At 36.9% G+C, this 25,629-nt stretch overlaps 1 protein-coding gene across 1 annotated transcript; it reads right to left on the reverse strand.

Annotated features, from left to right (window-relative positions):
• Positions 1-1,904: 1,904 nt before the first annotated feature.
• PTCHD3 (patched domain containing 3) lies at positions 1,905-19,044 on the reverse strand (the record flags this gene model as incomplete). Its single annotated transcript, XM_081298186.1, has 5 exons — positions 1,905-3,397; positions 5,899-6,044; positions 15,277-15,398; positions 17,737-18,493; positions 18,644-19,044. 5 exons carry the CDS (start codon positions 19,042-19,044, stop codon positions 1,905-1,907), a joined length of 2,919 nt encoding a protein of 972 aa, XP_081154312.1.
• Between the last annotated feature and the right edge of the window lie 6,585 nt (positions 19,045-25,629).

The following is a 25,629-nucleotide window of genomic DNA, read 5'->3' on the forward strand; positions in this document are numbered from 1 at the left end:
AATGAGGAAGAAATAACATTAACCATACATCATCTATTTTAGAAAATAGAGGAGGAGGAACACTTACCAGCGGATTTCCTGAGGGTAGCACAACCCTGATACGAAAACCTGAGAAAGACATTACAAAAAAGGGAAGTGCAGACTAATAGCCCTCACAAGCACAGGGAAAAAAATAAAATTAAAAATACTAGCAATATATGAAAATAATGATATGCTATGACCAAATGTGGGTCATACTAGTCATGTAAGGTTTGTGTAATTTTTTAAAACCACTTACCACAAATTACTGTATTAACAGAATAAGAACGAAATGATATGAATATATTAAGAGATGAACAACAAGTATTTGACAAACCCATCCATGGTATAACATCTGCACAAACTGGGAGCATAAAGGAGTTTCTTCAATCTGATAGAAGACCTTTATGAAAACTCTCTGATACTCATCATTAGGATGAAAAAATAAACATGTTCCCTAGAAAGTTGGGAGCAAGGCAATTTTTCTCAGCTTTTTTATTTTTTATAATATTTTATTGGATATTTTAGCAGGTGCATTAAGCAAGTGAGAAAAAAGAGAGAAAGATTATAAAGAATTAAATAAAATGATCTTTATAAGCCATTACATAATTGTGTAGATAAAAACTACTAAAGAAACTATACAAAAATCTACAAGAACTAATAAATGAACATGACAAGATTACACAATGTATTGCATAACAAAATCAATTGTATTTTAAGTACTAATTAAAAAGTCTTGAAAAAGAATTTTAAATTAATATTATTTACAATGACAAATATTAAAAATACTTAGGAGTAAATCTACTAAAAACTACAAGATATTCTTGAATGAAATTAAAGACAACATTAAAGTGGAGAAATAAATTATGGTCATGGACTAGAAGACCTAATATCGCTAAGATATGTATTTTCCCCAAACAGGCATGTAAGTCATCATAACCCAGTAGAGATCCCAGAGGCATTTTTAAGAAATTGACAAATGACTCTCTAAAACTAACATGTAAATTCAAAGAACCTAGAGCAGCCAAAACAAGTCGGAAAAGAAAAATGTTGGATATCTACACACTCAACTTTAAAAATTAATAAAAAGTTTCAATAATCAAGGCAGTGTGGTGTTACCCTTAGTGTAGATAAGCAGATCAATGGCACAGAAATAAAGCCACATACAAACTGTCCATGATTTTTTAAAATAGGTGCGAAGTTAATCTTATGCTAAGGATTGTCTTGACAAATGAGGTTGGGACAGCTAGGTAGCTATTCTGGGAAGAAAATGAACCCCTATCCATATCTCCTAACAAATAGAAGTGTCTGGATCATAGACCTAAATGTAAAATTTTAAATCTTAGCTTTGAGAAGATGATTTTTTTTTGTAGTCTTGAAGTCGTCATAGATTTCTTAGGACACAGAAATCATTAGCCACGAAAAGAATGATAAATTGGATTTATAAACTTTAAAAACTTCTGTTCATCAAAATATACCATTAAAATGCATAGAAAAGCCTCCAATTGGAGAATAAATAATAAGCTGCATTTTCACAATGTAATGCATGTAAAACGTACAATGAAAATAAGATTCCATTTATAGTATGAACAATATATGAAATACTTGAATTCCAGGAATACATTTCTAATCTTATACTTGATTGTAGACACTATAATAAAGATGACAACACTTTCTAATTTAGTAAATATATTTTAATGGAAGACTAATTAATTTTTCTCAGGGTATGTTCAATAACAATTTAAAGTAGGATTTCCAACTCAAGGAAACATGCCTTTGTTAAAAGTTTATTTGACTATTCTTAATAGTGCATTTTTTTTATCAGATTGGATTGAGGCAATTCTATAACTGGTCTTTGATTTGTCAGTGGATATTCAAACAAACCTTCAAAAAAAGGTTAAGAAGACTGGAATAAAAATTAGGCCATGAGCAGCCCCAAATACCATAACAAGAAACATAATCTTGAAAAATGTCCTGAAGATGTATGCTTTAGCTGTAGCTAAAACACACACCCCTATTATTGTTGAAATTGCACTTTGTAACACTGGATAGCCTAGCAGATATAATGCCTCAATTGATTTTTGGTTTACTGAAGTCTTAGTACTGGAAACAAATGCATAAGATATGTGTGCAGAAAAATCAAAAGAAAATCCTATACAAATGACAAGATTAATCATGGATATGGAATCAAGATTGACATTCCAAAATGCCATGAAACCTGTTACTCCCACAATCACAGAAGCAATAGCAAAAGTTACCCACAAGGAACACATTGGATGAGGAATTAACAATAAGGAAACAATGAACATAGCTGTCGACGCAACCATGATATTCCGCACAGTGTTTTCTATGATTGCAGCATACTGATCAAAATATATGAATGCCTGGTTATACACCATTAGAGGAATCTCACACTTTTCGGCTGTTTCTCGTAATTGGAGTAACATTATTTTCTTATTGGTTGAGGAAGAAACACCCATAGTCTGAATGAAACCCCGGGAGGAAATGATTTCATTTGATGTAATATTAATATCATATGTAAAAACTGGAAATTTATGTAAAAAATTAGACATACCATTCATAAAAGTATCCTTATCATTAGGGTCCTGTCCATTTCTTTTCATATAATCCATATATGTATGTAACCAAAACTCTGTAAGATTTCTTTCTACATAGTCATTTTCTTTAAAATTTTCTATACATTTTTCCAATTTTTCCCTTACATCTTCATCCCAGTAGTTAATACTTTCAGTAATAATAATCATAACCCTGGGACCATAATCTGAAAAATAATCTTCCTCTACATTAAAATATGGTGTAATGTAGGAATCATCACTTGCTAGATTTCGGAGGTCTAAACCTTCCTGCACTTGGAAACACCCATATATGCTGCTTATGATGTACAAAATGTATATCACCACCACAAAAAACTTGGACATAGTTCTTGTGAGTACAGGACCAAAATAGTCTCTAAAGAACAAATTCATTGGATGGATATCAGTTCCTTGTTCATCTGGGACAGAAGAAAATGGGAGACAGCAGGCCTTTTTTAATGAGGAATATTTCTGATCTGGCTTTTTCAACCAGCGTAGGCAGAGTATTTCTCTTTTACCATCCAGGGCCATAAATGCTCCAAAACAGGTGATGTTATAAAAATAACAAAAGAGCAGGGTTGTTCCTGTATAGATGCAAAAGTATTGTACGGACCTGAAAGAACTCATAATCCCTGTATAGAAGGCCAGGACATTGGTGATGGTGGTGATTGTAATGGACACTGCCACCTTTGAATAGACAGTGGCCATCCGCTCTTTTATGCTATCCATAAGACTGGTCTTCTGCCAGGCAGAAATCATGATAAACATATCATCAACCCCAACACCTGTTAGAAAAAAAAAGAAACAGAATCTTTGTACATATTAAATAAATCAAAAATTTAAAAGATCAACCTTTTTCTTTTTCAAGGTCTATTTATCTTGCCTATTCTCTGCTTAAACACCAACTTTTCTATGATGCTTTCTCGAGTTGCCTCTGAATACACAACAGAATTCACCACTCCATTCTCTGTATTAAGTCTTTGTTTTGAACATGCCCCCTATTATTTGCACACAGCATGGTATCCACTGGTCCTAGCCTTCACTTAAGGAGATTGAGTGATGAGATCAGGAAACCTAGCTGATTGAGTGTTAGCTGAAGTAGCACCAGCAATGTATCTTTGATTTCACTAGATTGCAAAGAAGATCATTTTCTTTTGTAAGCCATTTTACACTAACATACAAATACAACCATCCAACATTCTGTTACTTAAAATATAAGCTGGATATATGTGTTGTACAGTTAACATCAGGCTATTTATGTGGTAAATTTGAATGGTATCTCATACTCTACAGACATAGACCCAGAAACCTAGACAAATACAATTTCCTGCTAGTCTATTTTGGACATCTAAAATGCTATTAATTTCACTTGCTAAGGATAAGACATCATCTCACTGCTCCTAAGGCCAGTGCTCCTGAGATCAGAAACATGTACCACAGTAAACCTTAAGAATCTTTTATTTATCAATGCCTACTAGGCAGTTAGTTCCTTTCCACAAAGACAATTCATTATTGGCCTGAAATAGAAGAATGTTCAAGGATTCTGAAGTCATCAATAAAGACTAGGAAAAGATTACCAAAAAAAAAAAAAAAAAGGAACTAGAAAGGGTAACATGAGCATTATGCAGATAAATTGCACCTAAACTTTCTACTAAAGTTCACACTACTTTCACTCTTGTGAGCCTTTGCTTCCATGTGTATTGATATAACATCAGTACTTGGGACTAAAGTGTAGATTTTAATTTCAATTTCTTTTTTTATGGACTACATGTTAAATTTGGGAGAATACTGGGAATTGCAACCTGCCTCCAGTTCAGATGTTCCCTGGGTATTATCAAGGTAGGATGATCCAAATGAGCACAAAGCTATGTAATCTGTCATAACCTGCACTGTGGCACCCTTATTGTCACCAGCTTTGAGAATTCCAGTTGTGTTCAGTTAGACAAAAAAGGGAACAATTACAAGCTCTAAGGACCAAGAATGAACTCACTGATATGTTAGGTATTTAAAAACTAATTTTATTACTTACAGAACCTTGTTCAGAAATTGTCCTCACACATTTCTTGTTTAAATTGCTGAAATCATATATGTGTGTGTACATACACAATTCTATATATACAGAGAGTGTATAAAAATGGCTTACACTAAATCAGATAATGCACCTTAACTATAGATACTTATGGCTCCAGAATACACGGAGTGATTTAGTGTGTACAGAGGTGTTCCTTGAAGAGCCACCATAAACTGACACCCTTTGGACAGCACATTCACCACCTCCTCCAGAAAACCAAAAAATTATTTTGTCCAAGTTGCTTACTTTCCAAATTTTAAATACCTTTGATTTCTCATGCTTTCTGTAAAATAAATTCTGAAGATACCATGCAGATGACAAAAACAATGGAAAACAACTGTGTAATTCCACACTTCAGGGATAACATCCGTTTAGAATTTGTCTTATGTAAGTATGCATGCAACTATCTCTCCGTTTCAAGCAATCCTGCTTTATAACCAGAAATTTTCATTAAACTTACATAATCTACCTTTTCAAAAAGACTGAATATAATTCAAGTATTTCAGTATGGAATGTTCAACTTGACAAATCCCATATTGATATGGGATTGGGTTGTTTCTGATATTTTCTTATTCTAAATCATACCAAAATGAACATACATCTACTTTGATATACTTGTCTAATCATTAGAACAAATTCATAGAAGTGAAATTGGTAGGTCAGAGATGCTCCCTTTTTAAATCTTTTGATTTGTTGCAAACTTGGACCAAAAAAATATCTAAAAGTGTCAGTTTACATTTTCCCACAGAAGAATATGAGGGTGTTCATTTGCATACAACCTTCCCCAAATCTTCAATCTTGCTAGTTATTCCAATAAGAAAGCAAGCTGTATCACTTTTAGTCTAATTTGTTTTCCATGATTCATCCAGAAGTCAAGGGTTTTGTTTTTTCTTATATTTGCAGTTATGTGTTTGTGAGTGTGTGTGTGTGTGTGTGTGTGTGTGTGTGTGAGAGAGAGAGAGGGGAGTGGGGAGAGGGGGGAGAGAGAAAGAGAGAGGGAGGGAGAAGAAAAGTTGCTGTTCATGTCCCCTGTCTATTTGTCTATTTGGGGTACTAGATTTTTGCAATTCCAATGATACATGATTCAATATGATTTTCCTGTTTCCTGACACTTCATTTTGGATCTGTACAGCAACCTAAATACAATTCCTTCCCTTATATATCCCATCCCCCTATATACACAATGTGTAACCTCACATTTTTTATTTTACTCACCTAGAATAAGAAATGGTGAATTTGCAACTATGATCACAAATGGCACCCCAATGTACAACATCAGGCCAAAGCCGCTCACCACTGCAAAGGCAGCAGACACCACTCCAAAGATTGCAACCCACATTTTGTTTCGTACACAGTCAAACCTGTAAATTTGGAGGGAAAAATCATGGAATTTGCGGTGGTAGCTTCTATACTGAAATTCCATCAATTGATAACATTTTTGAATTGGATAACAAGTCAGAAACCTCTGGGGCAATAATTTCCACAGTTGTCTGCAGAATTCCTTTAAATTCCTAGGTACTATCCCAGACCAAATGACAGAAAAAAGGGGTAGAGGACAGAAATGTTGGAAATCTCTAATTTCACCAAACTCTCCTGGGTGATTTTTGGGTAGCAAGCCAAACATTAATACACGTACTAACATTTCAAAATTTCAGAGATTTAAATCACTGAAGATGGTTAACTCCACTCAGATCTTCAGTAGGGTGTGAATGGACTATAATTGTTAATGGAAAGATGGAAGGTATCTTAGTCTTTTTTGTTGTTGTTGTTCATTTAGCTCAGTTTTGGATATCTAAGAGCATGATGGCATACTGCAAGGCTCCCCTCACCGTGTGTAATAACATGGTGGATGGTGTCATAGTGGGAATAAATATGAGAGGGAATGTATACATGGCAAGTCAGGAAACCACATAGATTCAGGAGTTAAGCTTGCTCTTTTTATAATAACTTGATCTCAAGAACTAATTGAGGTCCAATGAGAACTACATTAATCCCTTCTGAGGGTGGTACCCACTATCACCTAAATACTTTCCACTAGACCCCACTTCTTTTATCTATCTGTCTATCTACCTATCAATCAATCAGTCATCTATTTTATTGTACTGGGGATTGAACCCAAGACTTTTGCATGCTAGGTAAGTTCTCCACCACTGAGCTACAATCCAGTGCTTTTTATTTTTATTTTCTGGGGATAGGGTCTCACTAAGTTGCCCAGACTGGCCTCAAACTTGTAATTCTTTTATCTCAGCCTCCCAAATGGATGGGATTATAGAAGTGCATGACTGTGGCTAAGCCCCACTTCTTAAAAGTCTTATCACCTCTTAACACTGCCATACTGGGACCAACCTTACAGTACATGAACCTTTAAAGGAACAAATTCAAATCATATCCAAACTATGGCAGAGGGCAAGCTATACCAGAGACAGGATACATATCCATTTATGTTTTCACTCACCCCTGAACTCCAGGAAACCTTAACACAATAGCTCCTGCATTTCAAAACTAGTTCAGTGCATATTGTGGTTAACAAAATGTATGAAGGCATTGTTTTAAATCATTTTCAGGATTCTCCTCTATTGGTGAGGAGGGATCTGTGGAAAGATTGCTACTAATTTACAGAAAAAGGGTTAAAACATACCATATTTTGAATGTCTCGACCAGTAACTATTTCCTTGTCAGACCAGCAGAAGTAAGGATATGTACAAGACATTTTAAAGTATGATTCAGTGCTGCTTCTCCCCTGCAGCCGCAATGTTACATTACAAAATATTAGCAATAAACTTTGGTTTTAGATTTTACTTGCCAAAAATTGATTCAAAAAAATAGTGGATATTTACCTCCAGATATTTTAGTAAGAGAGAAAAATCAAGTTTGGATTGAAAATCTAGGAGGGACAACTAAGAACTAGAGCCAGTGATTCCAAAACAGCAGGAATATGACTGCAGACTGTCTTTAGGCAAGATCACATTTAAATAGCTAAAATGTCATATTACAATAAAATTCCTACATTGAGGCTGTATTTCACTTTCTCCCAATCAGTTGTTGCTATGAATTCAATTCAGAGTTTCAAATCAACTCACATAACATATATACATACAAATTTCAGGGCCAACAGTAAAATACTTATAAATAATAAAATTTTTTAGAATGTGTACTTCCTAAAAAACATCAATATTGGTTGATAGGAGTTTAAGAAAATAAAAAAGATGAAAAAGTCAGAAAGACTAGTAAAGGGCTGGCAAGTCCCTTTTCCATTAAGGGCAATCCCATGGATATATTATACGCTCATTCCCTTTCCTCCTTCTGGTTTCCTGAAAAAAAAAATTTTTTTTGGTGTGGAATTTTCAGGAAAGAGGGGAGTGAAGTATATTGTTGGTTGTAGTGACTTTGACTAGTTGTTATGTTGACATAGTCTCTAAATGACCTTTCTTTTAAAGTTCAGCAGACAATGGAAGGGAAGTTTTGAAAGTAGAACATTGAAGGCATTTGACGAATATATCCCAGTCCCCAAGAAGGATACTGGTTTAAAGAGTTAATCAGAACCACTAAGGAGGAGTGTTAGAATGTTTAGCTTCCGGGAACCCAATTCTATAAATTCTAATTCAGTATGTTGATAGTGAAGCTGCAGAATTTTTGTGTCTAAAAAATTGTGCTCATATGATTCCAAAGAACAGGCAGATTTGTGCATAAAAACTGGCAGCAAAACAGCCAATTTTCTGAATTTCTTGTTTATTTAGTAGGGATAGTCTAAATTATAATTTATTATATTTATTACAAAATTTAGAAAATCATGTTTATGCTTGGCAAGGCATCTACATCTCCCTTGAAAGATAGTGGTATTTATAATGAGTAAAAAAAAAAATACGGAGTATTGAGAAGGGTTGTCAGGTTTTATCAAAAGTTGATCTAATATTTGGTGTAGGTTTTGTCATTTCCAGAAAATTACAAAATGTTGAAATACCCTGGAAGCGCAATGTTCCACTATGTGCTACGGTGTGAACTCTAATGAAGTTCAATTTGGATCATAAACTTTTGAAAAAGTCTTATTATTCAAGTGACTTGTTCTTATGTGAGCACTTTGTTAAACACTTAAAAGTTGGAAGATAATAAATACAGAACCCTAAAATGTATTTGAATAAGGGTCTGTCATCAGGTAAATGCACACATGCAAGGTATAATCTTCAGATATGTGTGTCAAGACAGGCAGAATGGAATATGACCTATGGACTATCTAGGAGGCTCCATTCAGAACACAGATAAGAGACCCTCAGTGATCCAGAAGGAAAAGAAACAAGACACGCTCAAGGAAATTACAGAAGCATTCACAGAAGGATCATTTTTTAAATTCAAGTTCAGAGAAAGCATATATTAGACTATCATGAAGTTCTCATGTTCTCAGAATTTTCTCATTCCATTTCCTCTACTCTTCGAGCATGCTCCAACTCACAACCCAGATCAGCAAGACAGAGAAAAAGATAAGTGGTTGGGGAGGGCTGGCAAGTCCCTTTTCCCCATTAAGGGCAATCCCTTGTAGTAAGATCCAGTCAGTAGAGATGGAAAAACCTTAGCTTCAAATTAAGTTATCACTTGTGTTTATTACATTGATGTGGATATTTTAATTCTGACTGTAGGGCTTTGTCTTACCTAAAAATTACCACAAAAGTCACAGAGCCAGCTTGAGTTTTCATGGGGAAGAGGAAGAATTTGGTTTACCTACAAAACTTAAAGGGAGACAGGGAGACAAATATTAAGTTGATTTATGCTTATATTTCATGAGTCCTGTGTGTTCCAGATATTGTTTCCACAAGCATGGAAAGTGTTCAAAGAGAGATATAAACCTCTGCATTTATATCTGCATTGCTTTCCACAATCATTTGTAAAGATAAGCACATGTCTAGATAAATCTATACAGTTAAATAATATGATTTGTTCCTAGACCTACCTACACATGAGAAACAGGAAATTTTTAAAATATAAATTGTCAGATTAAATTCTGAGATATTTTGATTCAGTAAGGTAAGGTCAAATTTAATTGTGAGAAGATCTGGATTAACTTTCTTTGGGGGATATGAGAATAACTGGGATCATTCCGTGAGGTTCCCTCTAAAAATTCTAATGTTTGCTGCTATTTCTCAAATTTTAGCTTTCTAATCACAAGAAGTCAAATCATGTCCAGTCCAACTTTTAAGTGTTTAACAAAGTGCTCACATAAGAACAATGGAACTATTCAAGTCAATTGAAGAAGAGCTTTGTTTTTATGTAGTAAAAATTATTATTTCAAACTTACAGTAGAAACAGGACTTGCTTCTTCATACTACATAGCTATCTGCCTTTCAAATTATTAGTCATAACTGATGAAATACATAAGGTAGGAAAGATACACTATATCAACAAAAACTGGCTACAATTTTTTTCTATTCCACTATTGCTGAAGGACAAAATTTCAAAAGTCATCAGGCTTAAAAACTAAGAGTTTAGCATTAGACATCAGCAAGAGGGTAGAGAAGGAAGCACTCATCTCCTCAAAGAAACATAAAAAAATAAGCAGAAGCTGTTAGAACCAATTTTTTGAATTCTGGAAGTCAAAACAGATCAAAATACAGAATCCAAAGAAAAGGGCACTTCAAAACAGGTTTTGTAGTAATTTCACATGCCCATACTTACTGTCTCCCTGGTGTGATGGCAATCTTTTAAATGGTAAAGTCTTAAAGTAACAGGGATATAAAAGTGGACATGGTATTCATTCATGTAGTAGTAGTCTCAAGTAGCAGTATTAAAGTGGTGACATCCCATGTTCCCAGTGTGGAACGATTTCCATGGATCTGGAGGGAGCTGAGCTGACCTATTCATAAAATGATGCATCTGTTCTCACTTGTCTGGGGCTACCCGGATACAAGGCATTCCTCTATATTTTTCCTAAATTATAACTCAGGTTGAAAGAGCTAGAATACTATGCAAGCTGAATCCACACCCCTCAGATTCCTGATCCAAATATCAGAGTCCAAACACACAAAAGACTGTCTGAAGCAACAGATGCATTTCTCTGGGAATTTAGAAGATTCAAAAACAATCTTGTTCACTGGGAAATTTAGAAATTCACAATAAACAGTAATTCTTAAGTTCAAGGAAGAAATAAAAATCCCCAGTAGAGATAAATTCATTGATAAATATAAAAAAAAACAAGTACTACTTTATTTGGGGTTCAACTCCACATTTCCTATAGAGTCTATTAGACAAATAAATAAAAATAATCATTAGCTTATGTTACAGGGCATACAATGTATAAAGATATATTTGGGAACAACAAAAGGAGAGAGGACAGAGATGTATAAGAGTAGAGTTTTTGTGTCTGTGAGGTTAAATTGGTATCAGTTCAATATTCAGTCATGAGATATTTTGGCTAACAATAATTTAGTCAATGAGGAACTACATACATAATGGTGGTTCCATAAGATGAAAGCAGCTAAAATATTCCTGTCACCTAGTGGATATAGAGCTGAAGAAGACACAAGGAAAAAAACAAGAAGGAAAAAACCTCCAAAAAATTCCTAACAAAGAGTTTAGTAGAAGCTTTGCAGACCTCAACAAGCTCCTTAAAAAGTTAGAAAATTTGGATCACAATACCAAAGGTTTTGTTACTAGAGAGGAATGCTCATGGTGCATTAATTGCTTATAAGCAATTAATGATGGGGGGAAAAAAGAAGCAAACCACTGTGGACATATTTCTGAAAAAAGATACCTCTTCAAGAAGAGCCTTTGACAAGCTCTTCAGATGTTCCAGAAGAAGGCACTGTTTTCATTGGAGGTGAGAGCTCCCTGGGTGTAACTGCCGCTCCAGACATTCCGGATTAATGTGTGTGTGTGTGTGTGTGTGTGTGTGTGTGTGTGTGTGTATGTGTGTGTTTGTGTTTAAGAACTAGTTTAAAAGTACAAAATAAATTTTAATAGAATAGATTTTAGAATAAGCATATAAAGGAAGAAAATCTTTTTGTACACCTGTACAATCCATTTGTTTTTGGTTAAGTGTTATCACAAAAGTCAAAAAGTTTAAAAATAATAAAAAGTTATAAAGCAAAATGATACAGTAAGCTAAAATTAACCCAGTACTGAATTGTTTTCTTTGGTTTTGTTTTTGTGAATTTACTATATCCCAAGTGTACTGAGTTTTAAGCATTAATAGTAATGTTGTAATGTTCCAGGACTTCACATTTATTCCCCATTAACACATTGACTCCCCCACAGCAACTTCCAAACCTGAAAGCTATATTCATGGCAAGTGCCCTATATAGGTATAATATTTTTATCTTGTATATCATATTTCAACTGTTCCTTTTCTATGCTAAGATACATTTGAATGCACAAATACTAATCATTGTGTAACAACTGCCTATTGTAGTAATATAATATGCTATTTAGGTTTATAGCCAAGGAACAATAGGCTATATTATCTAAGTTTGTATAAGGTTACCCTGTAATGTTTGCACGACATTCAAATTGCCTAACAACACATATCTCAGATTGTATCCACATCATTAAGTGATATGATCATAGATTGTTTTAAATTTAGGATGCTATATCTAATCCCCATGGCAACTACAAAAAAATCTCTTAGAAACATCATAAAAGGAAATGAGAAAGGAATCAAAGGAGTTCCCTAGGAGAATATAAACTAAACTTAGGGAAAAAAAAACATAATGGGGGTTGGGGGAAAGCTGTAAGACATACAGAACACAAACAGGAAAATGAATGGCAAAAGCAAGTCCTTATAGCAATTTCCTTAAATGAAATGGATTCAACTCTCTAATCAAAAGATATCCATTCACAGAATGGATAAAACATGATCCAACTATATGCTGTCTATAACAGACTCACTTTAGATCAGAGACATAAATACATTGAAAGTGAAGTACAGAAAGAGACAGTTCTACATTAGTAGTTAGAAAATTCAATATACCAATTTTAATAATGAATAAAACATCTAGACAGAAAACCAATAAGGACATAGAGAAAATGAAGAGCATTACAAACCAATTAGAATCTGTAGAGATGTAGAAAATTCAACCTAATGATAGGAGAATATACATTCCTCTCACAAGCACATAGAACAATTCCTAAAATAGATTATATGCTAGTGTTACGATTTGGATATTAGGTATCCTCCCAAAAGCTCAAGTGTGAGACAATGCAAGAAGGCTTAGAGGTAAAATGACTGGGTCAAGACAGCCTTAACCCAATCAGTGAATTAATCCCCTGAGATTAACTGAGTGGTAACTGAAGGTAGGCAGGGTATGGCTGGAAGAGGTGAGTCATTGAGTGCATGCCTTTGTGATATATATTTTGTATCTGGTGAGTAGACTCTCTCTCTCTCTCTCTGGTTCCTGGTGCAATGTCTTGAGCAAGTTCCCTATACCACACTCTTCCACCATGATATTCCACCTCACCTGAGCCCTAAGGAATGGAACTGACTATGGACTGACACTGACACCTCTGAAACCATGAGCCCCCAAATAAATTTTCCTCTTCTAAAATTGTTCTTGTCAGGTGTTTTAGTCATTGCAGCGAAAAGCTGACTAAAACAAGCATCATCTCACTATGTCCTCACATCATTGAAGGAGCTAATAAGCTCCCCCAGAACTCTTTCATAAGGGCACTAATCTCTGTCTAGTCATCTCAAAAAGGCCTCAACTTTTCATACTATCACTAGGGGATCTTTCATCATAACAATTCTGGGAAGACCATACCAAGAAAAGTGGAAACATTTAGAAGAGCTAAATAAAATAGAATACAAAAACAATAAACTCAATAAAATAAAAAGTTGGTTCTTTGAAAAGATCAATAAACTTGACTAAACGTTACTTTGGATAACGAAGAAAATATAAGAAGACACAAGTAGCTAAATCAGTATGAAAGTAGGGACATTATAAAAGAAGTATAAAAATTCATAAGAGAATATTATGACCAACTGTATGCAAACAAGTTGGGTAACCTAAACAAATGCACAAATTCCTACCAACACACAAACTACCTAAACTGACTCAAAATGAAATAGAAAATCGCAATATACATAACAATTATGGATTCTACCAAACAATCAAAGAGAATTAACAATGATCCTTCTCAAACACTCTCAGAAAATTGAAGCAGAGGGAACACTTCTTACACTGATATCAGAACCAAAGACCTAACAAGAAAATTAGACCACTATCTCTTATTTATATAGATGTGAAAGTCTTCAACAAATTCTAGCAACACAATTTAAAAACATAATAAAATAGTTCTATATCACTGTCAAATGGGATTTACACCAGAATGCAAGGGTAATTCAATAGGAGAAAACCAGTCAACATAATCCATCACATTAATAGAACGAAGGAAAACACATAATTTTCTCAATAGATGCTGAAAATGCATTAACAAAATCCCACACTGTGATGTTAAAAAAATACTTAATGACTAAGAATAGAAGGGAGATTTCTCCAAATGAGAAGGACATTTGTGAAAATTTCACAACTAACATCATATTCAAGACTGAAAGATGGGAAGATTTTCATTTAAGATTAGGGATAAGGCCAGGATGCTTACTTTCACCACTGATATTTAACACTGTTCTGGAAGTTCCAGCCAGAGCAATTATATAAGAAATAGAAAATAAAAGATATTCAAATAAGAAAGAACTATAAATATCCCTTTTCACAGAGTATATGATCCCATATACAATCATTCCAAAGAATCTACAAGACAACTACCAGGGTTAATAAACAAATTCAGCAAAACTGCAAGATATAAGATCAACACACAAAACCCAGTTGTGTTTCTATACATGTGCAATGAAAAATCCAAAAAAGAAATTAAGAAAATAATTACATTTAAAGAGCTCTAAACAAATTCAATGCCAGGAATAAATTTAACCAAGCAAGTGAAAGACTTGTGCATTGAAAATACCAAACATTAGTGAAAGAAACTAGACACAAAAAGTGGAAAAACCCTTAGCTCATGGATAGGATGGATAATTCATGACATTTATTGCTAAAATGTCAATTCTACCCTAAACAATTTACCTTCCAATACAATTCCTATCAAAATTCCTTTTCTCCTGAGAAATGGAGAAAACATTTCTCAAATTCATATGGAATTACAAGGAGCCCCAGATGACCAAAATAATCTTGAAAAGGAACAAAGTTGGAGGACTCAATATTATTCAGACAATATAAAGGAATGTTCTGATACCTGCTATAAGATGAGTGGATCTTGAAAACATTATGATAAGTGAAATAAGCCAGTAAGAAAAAAACAAGTCTCCAGAATAGGCAAATTCATAGAGAGAGAATTTAGAATAAAAATTCACTGGGACTGGGAGGAGGGAGCTACTATGCATTATTGCATAATGGGCAGAGTTTCTGTTTGAAGTGATGGAGAAATTTGGAAATAGATGGTTGCACAGCAGTGTGGATATAATTAATATCATTAATTGTACTACTAAAAATGGTTAAGATAGGATATCTTATGTTATATGATATATATATATATATATATATATATTATCACAATCTTTTTACAAAGTAAGAGATAAAAAAACTAATAAAAGTATCTTACCTGTAGCATGATATAATTGCGAATATTATGATTAGAAGGTAGGCCAAGTGAAACAAAGGGACCACTGTCATAGAAGTTGCCTCAAATTCCAGCTGTCTGGAAAGTGATGTAAAGTGGACCACCTGCCAAAAAAATATACTCAGGTAAATAGCTTTGAATTTCAATATTTGTGTATGAGTTACAAACACTATTGAAACACTTTAGCTTATTGATAGAAACAAAATTTAGTGAAAGATCAAAATACATGGGTTATAATTTTAGAATAGAGAAGATAATATAGATTTACTTCTTCCCACAAAATCTGTTGTGCTTTCCAAACTCTTTTAAAAATTGAATATGCCCAAACTGAATGTTATATCAAGTTGTGAAATCTTGTCTTCCTTAAAAACTGAAATGTGCTCTCACTCTCCCCCTTTCCTCTCCCCTCTCCTCTCTCTTCCCCTCTCCCCTTCTTCCCCTCTGTTCTCTCTCTCTCTCCCTCTCTCCTCCTCCCCTCCCCCCCCTATATATACACCCCCTTCTCTTCTCAGACTGGCTGCCATAGTCCCGCTAATAAAATCTCAGACAGGTAAACGGTTGTTTCAGCTTGTTGAGTTTATGGAGCTTTTCTGCCGTTCCTACATTGGTGCCAAAACCCAGGATGGGGATCCCCATCACTCAAGGCGGAACCCCATTCCCAAACTCCGAGCCCAACAGTTCCTGTCGAAGTCCACTCCTCTGATCGCTTGCCTGACATCCACCACCAGCCTGCAGATTGGGATTACCAGCTACTTGCTAACGAGCTGGACGACACTCACGTCCACTCATCCCAAGAAACCTCCACCAAGTCCTGAAAGATGAAGATTCCAAATGACAACTCCTCCAAAGGGCCATCTCTACCCTACCATGCCAAAGAAATAAGCCCTTGGTGTGGCGAGCCGCTTCTGCGGACTGTGGTCGCCATTACAAGATGGCGCTGGCCTTGTGGTGGTCTGTGATAAACAACTCCTTCTTTGGGAGAGTTGGCACATGGTTCTTTGACACCCTACGAGAAAGCTCCACGTGGCAGGTTCGCATTGGGTGTTTGGATACTTTATTAAGGCTGGGAGGGGCTTCTGGGAGATTAGAAGAAGAACTCTCGAGAGCTTGAATAAACAGCTGTAAGAAGATTCCCGGTGTTGCGTCTTCCTTGCGGGCAAGGGGGTCGCGACACCTTGGTTTTCAGCTTTATATGTTCTAACTTGCCTTCTCCTGGGCATAGGCCTTTTTCTACCAGCCCTACAGATTGGATGACATGCCAGAAATTAATGCTGTTTCTTTTCATAGTTGCAGGGCACATTCATGGTCTTCTCCCTGGAGGAAATCCAGGCCTTCAGTGCATGGATATGGTACCTCCTGGCCCTCCTTCTCCAACCAACTTTCCTCCCTCCCTCCCTCTAAACGACACCCCTTCTCAGCAGGAAGTAGCCAGATCCATTACGACACCCCCCAACCAAAACAAAAAAGGGAGGAATGTTGGTAAAGATGGCGCCCGGACCCGGAACACTTCTCTTCTGGGAGCTCAGGTCCATGATGCACTGAATGGCGCAAACCCTCACCTCCAATCCCTGTGAATGGCACAAACTTTGAATGGTGCACCTTCAATCCCTGAAGTGGCGAGAACTCTCAGCCAATGAAGAAGTAACAGCCCACTTGCCTTGCTCCTCCTCATCCTCCATTGAGCCCATACTCTGTCTCTCACTCTTCCCCTCTCCTCTCCTCTCTCTTCCCCTCTCCCCTCCCCCCTTCACTTCCTCTCTCTCAACCCCCTTCTCTTCTGCGACTGGCTGCCAGAGTCCTGCTAATAAAATCTCGGACAGGTTAAAAAAAAAAAAAAACTGAAACGTGTGTTTTGTTTTCTAAATTTTTACTAGAATGGTATCTTTTCTTATTTTACTTGCAAAAGCATCATTTCAAGAAGGCCTGCTCTTCAGAGGCTCTTTCCAGTGTGTGTCCCACTTTCACCAAATTGCCGGAGCCAAAATTACCGTATACCTAACAAGTAACTTACACTAAACTAGGTGCTTTATCTGTAAGTAACTTGAAAAATGGTGAGCTAGTTATCTTCTTAGTACCATGGAACTTCCCTCAAAGTCTCATTTTAATCCCAGTGAGCTCCAAACAAGTTTTAAAGGGCTCTGAGAAATCAGAAAAGACTGTCTGAAGGTAAGATTTTTCCAGGTAATTTGATTAGAAAAAAACAAACCCAAAATGAAATGTGAATCCTAAACATAGGATTTGTGTTATGGACCAGAATATTAACAATTATTTATAATTTATGGTTATCCTTCAATGTTAATTAAGAAAGTTGGATTACGGGCCAAATGCTACACAGCACACCCAGCTTTGAGTCAAGGTCCCCCTCAAATAGGAAATGCTATTGTTACTGTCCTTCCAACAAGCCTTTCTCATACTTCCCACCTTCTCTCAGCTTCCCTGTACCTGGATATTTTTAAAGGCCAGCTTCTCCTTAAGGTTGTAAAATTCGTCCAAAAAATGAACCAGCCACTCCTTGCTCTGCTCGCTGTCCTCCTTGACTTCGGTCTTCAGATAGTACAAGAGCCTCATGGCTTTGGTTTCCAGAAGTAAGTGGTTCTGTCCTACAGCATCGCCCAAGGTATTTCCACCAAAGAAGCCAGCCAGGTAGATGAAGTGGTTCTTAAAATTATGCATGGGGAAGGTGAATGTTTTCAGGTCGAGGGTTTTGTTCCTCTGCCAGACGTACAGGAGTGGGTTGGAGGGCACACAGAAGGTCCTGTACTTGGCACACACCTCTCTGTAGTGGATCGGGGCTCCATTTTCCTTTCTCGAACTCAGAGTCTGCACTGCTTGGTCTAATTTACTAACTTCCTCAAAGATTTCGGATTCCAGCAGTGTTTCGCTGTTGGAGACCACCAGAATGGAAGCAAAATTGGTCTCGCTGCTGCTCCTGGTAGAAGAGAAGCGATTTGAGTCATTGGTGGTGAAATGTGCCTGCACAAATCGCCGCTCAGCCTTGGCAGGGCTCCCAATCGGAGTGTACTGCTCCTCGAGGTTTTCTTCTTCTTCCTTGGGCAGGTAAATAAAGCCGATGCCAAGCGCAGCCGTCAGTAGGATGGGGACCAGCAGGAAGATCCAGGGGTGTGAACCCACACACCTTCCCAGCCGTTCGAAGGCGCGGGAGAGTGGCTTCTCCAGGCAGTTGGTGTGGCAACGAGTTCTGTGGACTGTCTCAGTCTCTTGAGTTATCCTCGATGGCTCTCGCTGAGGGGTCCTCAATGACTCCTGGGGCGGCTGCTGGGGCTGCTGCGGCTGCTGCGGTGGCGGTGGCGGTGGCGGTGGTGGTGGCGGCGGCGGCGGTGGTGGCGGCGGTGGTGGCGGTGGCGGCGGCTCCGGCTGCGACGGCTCGGGTTGCGACGGCTGCTGGGGCGGCGGCGGCTGCTGGGGCGGCTGCGATGGCTGGAGCTGCTTGGATTCCTGCCTCAATGGCGGTAGCCGCTCTGCGCTCTGCCCTGAAGCCCAGCTCGGTTTTGATTCCCGTCCCTCATGGGCCCGCAGCTTCGAGGCGTCGAGCAGTGGCCGCTTGGGCCTGGGCAACTCCGGGGAGTCGGGTCCAATGCCGATCTCCGACGTCTCGGCGAACTTGCCCTCCGACTGCCCCGACTGCCTAAGCTCCGGTGGGGGCTGTGGGTTCACCAGCTCCTCTGGCTCTGGCCCCGCCTGAGTCTCAATTTCCGCCCGTGGCGCAACCTTAGAGGAACTAAGACTCATTTCCGGGAGGCCCAGGAGATGTGCTCTTGCGGGACTGCGGGTTAAAGAGTCACTCCCCACCACCCGACGGTTTCCTGGAGAAATTCTAGGAAGTCTTTGAGCTTGGAGTTCTCGCGCCCCCGGAAGCTGGAGACATCCTTGCAGAGCACGTGTTTGACCCCGCCCTTAACTGGCTCCAGATTTGTTTGAGGTTTGTCAATCCTCGCTAAACCCAAGAAACGCTTTGCAAATGGGAACAAATGCGTGCCTGGCCTAAAGGACTCATAATTTAGGGGGTGGGGGGCCAGAATTTGACTAGTCCTCAATGACCATTTACAGGCACACAAATGGAAAAGAAACATTGTGTGTCTCAACTAGCACCCTGTCCTTTCCTGGAGTTTATCTAGTAGCAATTTTCAGGTAAGAGTTTTGTGAACCTCATACAATTGACTTAGTTCCTATTGCTATTCTCTGTTCTCATAATGCCTTGCCCTTGTAAAAATTGGAGGTGAAAACATGGAATGGAAGTGCAAAGGTCTAAATCTTTCTATCCCATTTCTCTTTTCAAAGGAAGGGCCAAATGTGGATCTTTATAATTATGCTTTTCTGTGAATCTCCATGCATATCAAAGACATTTAAAAATATACCTTTTTTCATTAATAGTATTACAAAAGCTGTTTGGCCGATTACATTCTTCAGCCAGTACGTCAGAAGATCTTGAGGTACCTGTCAACTACATCTAGAGTCATCTGTTCTCTTCAACTGCTCTTAATCTGATTTCCAAAGTATGGATGAAACCCAGAATCCTTTTGATGGACCCATAGATTTAGAGTCATTTGCTGTTATAAATAGTGCTCATAGAATGAATGTATTTTACTTAACCCATATATAGCAACCATATCTGTGAAATAATTTTAGAGTAGATTTACTAAAGGAAAAGTCCTTTAAAATTTTTATAGCTATTGAGAAATTAATATGCAAAGAAGTTGTATCATCTTATGTCCTCATAAGCAATGTATGAGTTGTTGTGTTGCCACAGTGTGTCCCACAATGTCAGCAAAATGATTTGTACCATTGGTATTTTTAGTTTAACTTTGAATTTATTGCTTAGTGTTGTTGTATTTCCTTTTGGCTGATTTTCCTATTGGAGGGCTGAGATTTTCTTCTTGATTTATAGAATCCACCCATATATTAAAGAAATTACTACTTTTCCTGTGATTATAGTTACATGTCCTCACGGACCCCTCTCTGTTTTTGCTAGTTGCCATGTCTTATTTTTGTATTTGAATTAGCTAATGTTTTTCTGTTATGAGTTCTAAATTTTGTACCATAGTAGTCATACTCCTCTTTTCCCTTTTATGATTATGATTGCTGTGGTTTGACTATACTTATTCCTGCAAAACTAATGTATTGGAACTTAAGCCCCATTTTGATAGCTGGTAAGACTAAGCTCTCATGAATGAGATTATGGACCTTATAAAAAGTCTAGATGCCCTTTGACCCTTACCTTCCAACATGTGAGTGATACCACCTTGGTGAGTCCTGCTTCCTCAAATGTTGAAGTATAACATCAGAGAAGAGGCAAGTGGAGAGTAGAAAATAAGAAGCTTTATTAAAGGATAGTAAAATAGACTTCTCCTGGGTGGTAGAAGGGGACCCAAAGGCAGAATCCTTGGTTTGGGGAAGTCATGTCCCTTTGATATGTCTAAACTTTCCCTTGTTCTCCTGCATTCTTCTCCCTCATCTTGTTCATTTCCCCTTATCCTGCATAGTGACTGGGGGATGTCTGTAGAATGGCCAGGGGTTGAGTTGATAGGCTGGAAGGGCTTAGGTAGAATGCTAGGCAGGAAGGGAATGGTGGCCCAAGGGGCCTTGATTAGCAGCTCCCTAACAACCTTTTTGGGAGGAGGAAGTATCAAAGGGCTTTGGAGACATGAACATTCCATTCTCCTAGGGGCTGTTTCTGATTTCCCAGACTCAAATTGGACTCCACTTTCTCCATCAGACCCAATTTACCTAGCTACACTAACTACCTATCTTTAAATCTGGCTTCATGAGGACATAGCTTTTGTCCCTTTCAACATGGTTCCATCTGGAAGGCAAAGACTAGGTTCTTACCAGAGACGAAACTTGCCAGTATTTTGATTGTGGATTCTCAGCCTCCAAAGAGCTATTCCTAACCACTTGTATCTGAGCAAGCTTTATTTTATTCAATGAGCGTTCTGCCCCACTGATATTGAGAGGGAGATGTTAGTCACATAGCATTTGTAAAGGATCAGGGGAAGAGATGGATTATCATTTGGTGACTTTCGGGTTTAACTACATGTTAAAATGAGAATTTAATTCAGTGCTCTGTGTCATCCACACCAGTAAAGCAGATCATGGTAGAATCTAAAAGTAAAAAGCAAAGGTATAACAAACCAAACCACATTTGTTTTAGTTCAACTATAAACAACAACAGTTTGCTTAAAATAAAGCATCCAGAACAAATTTAAATTATACAATTTATCAGAATAGCAGAAGAAATCAGTTTTGGCTATTGGATAGAGAATTAACAATTGCATATGAATTTATCAATGATCTACATAAACACCAAAATCATTCTTCACTTATAAATATGAACAAATAACCAACATCTGAGGAATACATGAAGAAGGAGCAAGGTGAACTAATAGATAGAGTAACTAAAGTCCAAATATTTGGTGGTTAAACCAACCTTGAATTTTAAAATATTTAAGCATGATTAACATGTACTTTTGTCTCTGTTGCCTAACATCATTTATATTTTACAGATGTTTAAGTCTTTGAAAAAGCTCTTTTAAAATCAATAATAGTGCCCTCCAAAGTTATTGAACTAGTTTGCAAATGAGTTACTTGTTTATTTTTGTTGCAGTTTGTTCAAAACCAGGTATCTTTAATGAAAGTGTTCAGTGAGTGGAATATCAAAGTTTTAAAATTTTCAGCCAACTGCAATTAATGAAAACAAAGTTTATAAGAGAAACTATTGAAATTTTGACACTACAAAAGTGAAGGAAGGACCTGAGAAAATTAAACAGTGAAAGTCAATCACTGTAAAATATTTAAATTTGAAATTTTATCAATTTTTAGGCTTAATTTGTAAAATGAATTATTCAAATATATATTCTGTAACGTGTAGAATAATGAAAAGCCCTGTTATTTTGCAATATATTGTTTAGTTTGGCAAAGCATTCAAGATAATCAGAACTAGAGATGACTCATTTTATGAGTCTGATAAAATATTTCTCTAAAAAAACTGAATGAAGTAAGAGAAATAGTCCCCATATATGTTGGTTACTTTGTTGGGTCAATTTGACTAGGTACAGTAACTAGTAACTTAATCAAATGCTCATCTGGGTGCGTGTGCCTATGAAGGTATCTTAAAATGTTACTAACTTCTATAATCAGTTGACTTTAAGTTAGTATGGAGTTAAGTATTATGGATTTACCCTCCATAATGTGGGTGGACTTAATCCAATCAGTTGAGAAGACTTAAGAGCACACAAGGGTTCCTGGAGAAAGAAAAATTCCTACCTCAATTGCAACATCAGCCCCTACCCAAGGATTTCCATCCTATTGCCTTCCATATGGATATTGGCTTTGGTTTTGGCAGCCCTCACAACTATACAGGCAAATTCCTTCAACTGTGCCATATATGTCCTCCCTCCCTCTCTCCCTATCTACCTACCTAAGTAGAGGTATCCTGCTGGTTTTATTTTTCTGCAGGATCCTGACTGACACATATTTTGTCAAGAGTTATTCTAGCTGGGCATGGTGGCACACACCAGTAATCCCAGCTGCTTGGGAGGCTGATGCAGGAGGATTGAGGGTTCAAGCCAGCTTCAGCAAAAGCAAGGCACTAAGTAATTCAGTGAGACCCTCTCTCTAAATAAAAATACAAAATAGTTCTGGTTGAGTGCCCCTGAGTTCAATCCCTAGTACCCCCACCCCCTAAAAAAAGAGTTATTCTAGAGGAATGGAATATTTTTCTTTTCCTCTTTTTTTCAGGTGGGGGGTGGATACTGGAGGTATCCCCAGCTCTTTTTAATTTTTTTAAAAATTTTGATACAGAGTTTCGCAAAGTTGCTGAAGCTGGCCTTGAACTTGAGTTCCTCTGAGTTACTGGGATTACAGGTGTCTATCACCACTCAACTAGAGAAATGGAATCTTAAGGTCAAGTTTTATGAATAAAAAGTGAGTTTTCTGGAGTTGGTGCTCTAATCTGATTTTATTTAAAGGTACTAATGATTCTGTTTCTAGTGGTAAAAAGGGCACAGATATTTAAATTATGACCTGATGTTGCAGTAATTATTTTAAACAATCTTATTGGATATTCCTAATCCAATGTTTATAAAAGGCAAGTTTCTGTATTACCATGTATTTGATGCCTTAAGGTATATTAGTCAAAATAACTAGTATAATAAGGTTGACTGGTTCCTAATTGCACTGAAGAGAGGGGAAAGAAATGGATGAACTCAGACCATCAAATTTTTATCTCAAGTTTTGCATGAATGAACTGAAATTTCCAATATCTGCCCTTAAGAAAATACTTATTTCCAGTATTTATAGTACTGAGGTTTCTGAAAAACAAACCTAAAGTATCACTCTGTGAGTGGCTGAATTACAATGCAAATTGAATTTCCAATCTTGCAGGATCTGATAAAGTGAGGACATTGATTGGGAAGGAATACGATCCTGGAAATCAGAATGATGACCAAGTTACCATGTGACATGACTGGACCCTCCCTACCTAGATGTTATTTGATTCAGTAAGCCATAAACAAGGATGTGCATAGCAACAATCTATCATCGCCTAGAAGTGATACATAACCTCTGCAACAGCACTTGGATGAGTTAAAAAGAAAATAACTTCTAATTATAACATTCTTCCAAAAAGTTTTAACATACAACACTTCAACTATCAAAGATCCTCTGCCATGAAAATCATCTGCTTCTGATATCCAGCTACCAATATGCCGTGGCTTTCTGATCCAGGATCTCCTGAAGCAGATTATCTTTCTTCTCATTTTGGTGAGAAGATCAGTAATAGCCTCCCACTGTATGATGATACATACATACATGGTTCACCTCACTTCATCTCATCACAGAAAGAAGGATGAGAACAGTAAAAAATGATGTTTTGAGACAGAGAAGAAGAGATGGAGCACAGTCACCTAACTTTTATTAGAGTATGTGGTGCTCAATTTTATTACTATTATTACTAATATCTTACTGGGTCTAATTTATAAATTAAACTTTACCACAGGTATGTATAGGAAAAAGCATGGTGATGTGATATATACATATATATATATATATATATATATGTAGGCTTCAGTACTATTCATTGTATCAGGCTTCCACTGGGGGTTATCGAAAGTACCTCCTGCAAATAAGCGAGGGGGACTATGATATATTTGTAAAATTCCTTTACTCCTCCACTGCATTTCCCCAGCATATTCTTCCTTTATGACTATCAATTATGTTGATGACATCAGTGACATGATTTTCTAGTTTTGCTATTAAAAAAAAAGTTGGCAATAAAATAGCTCCTGTTCTCTTAGCCTGACATAGTATTTTGTATCTCAATAGAATGATTGTTTGGCAGTTATCAGGGTTTGGGCTCAAAGCTTTTGTCCTTGAAAATTAAAAATATTTGTCTTTTTGCATTGTTTCCTAACAGGGTTGTTGATGAAAAGTCTAATGTGATTCTCGTTTTACTTCCTTCTCCTGGTAATATCTTCCACTGTCACTCTCTCCCCTCTCTGGAAGTTCCTAGGATTTGCTCTTTCATTAGTCTGTGTCTTAGTATGTCTCCCCTCTCTAGTCAGCTTCTGCCTTTCAGACACAGTTTTTTCTTAGCATTGAAGCATTCAATAATTCATGTTTTTTTTGTGTGTGACCTTTATGCATTGGGTATGTAAGGAAGATAAGAAAGTTCTTTGTTTCCATAGTATTACAATGTCATGGATTATTCCAAACACATATAGCCTGTTAGTGTACATGTTTACCTTTTAACTTTTTACCAATTTGGCATGTGTTAAAGAAGGCCCCAAATTGAATCCCATGAAGCTGTTTTGCTTCTAGGTTAAAAGTGGATTCCTATGGAGGAGGTAGGCTCATCAAAGATCTAGCAAACATTCCTTTGATCCAATTAGGGGGGAAAGAAGAGTGGATTCCACATAGGAGTCTAGAGTAAAGATAGTCTTTTTCATAAATAAACAATACTAAGTCAGGACTTAGTACCGGAGTATCCAGATATCTGCTCTGGATTTTGACACTTCTCAAACTATAGAAATGAAATCATGAGGTAGCTGGATTGAGATCATTAGATAATTGAAGAAAAACACAAGAAGAAAAGAATATTTTATGATGAAATAATCAACTAGCTAGAGTTGGAATGCTTTTAGTTATCAGTACAGATTGAATAGCATGTGCTATCTTCAGATTTGAAGGTGATCCTCCTTTTTACAAAACCTGAAGATACTTTGACTAATTTAGTTGAAGCTATAATTGATCTAAGACAAGAACAACAAACAAGTCAGGAGATTGGTTATAGTTAGCAACAGGTCTTTGATGTGTACTAGG

Source organism: Spermophilus citellus (assembly GCF_964194105.1).
Source record: "Spermophilus citellus genome assembly, chromosome: 6".
Lineage (NCBI taxonomy): Eukaryota > Metazoa > Chordata > Mammalia > Rodentia > Sciuridae > Spermophilus > Spermophilus citellus.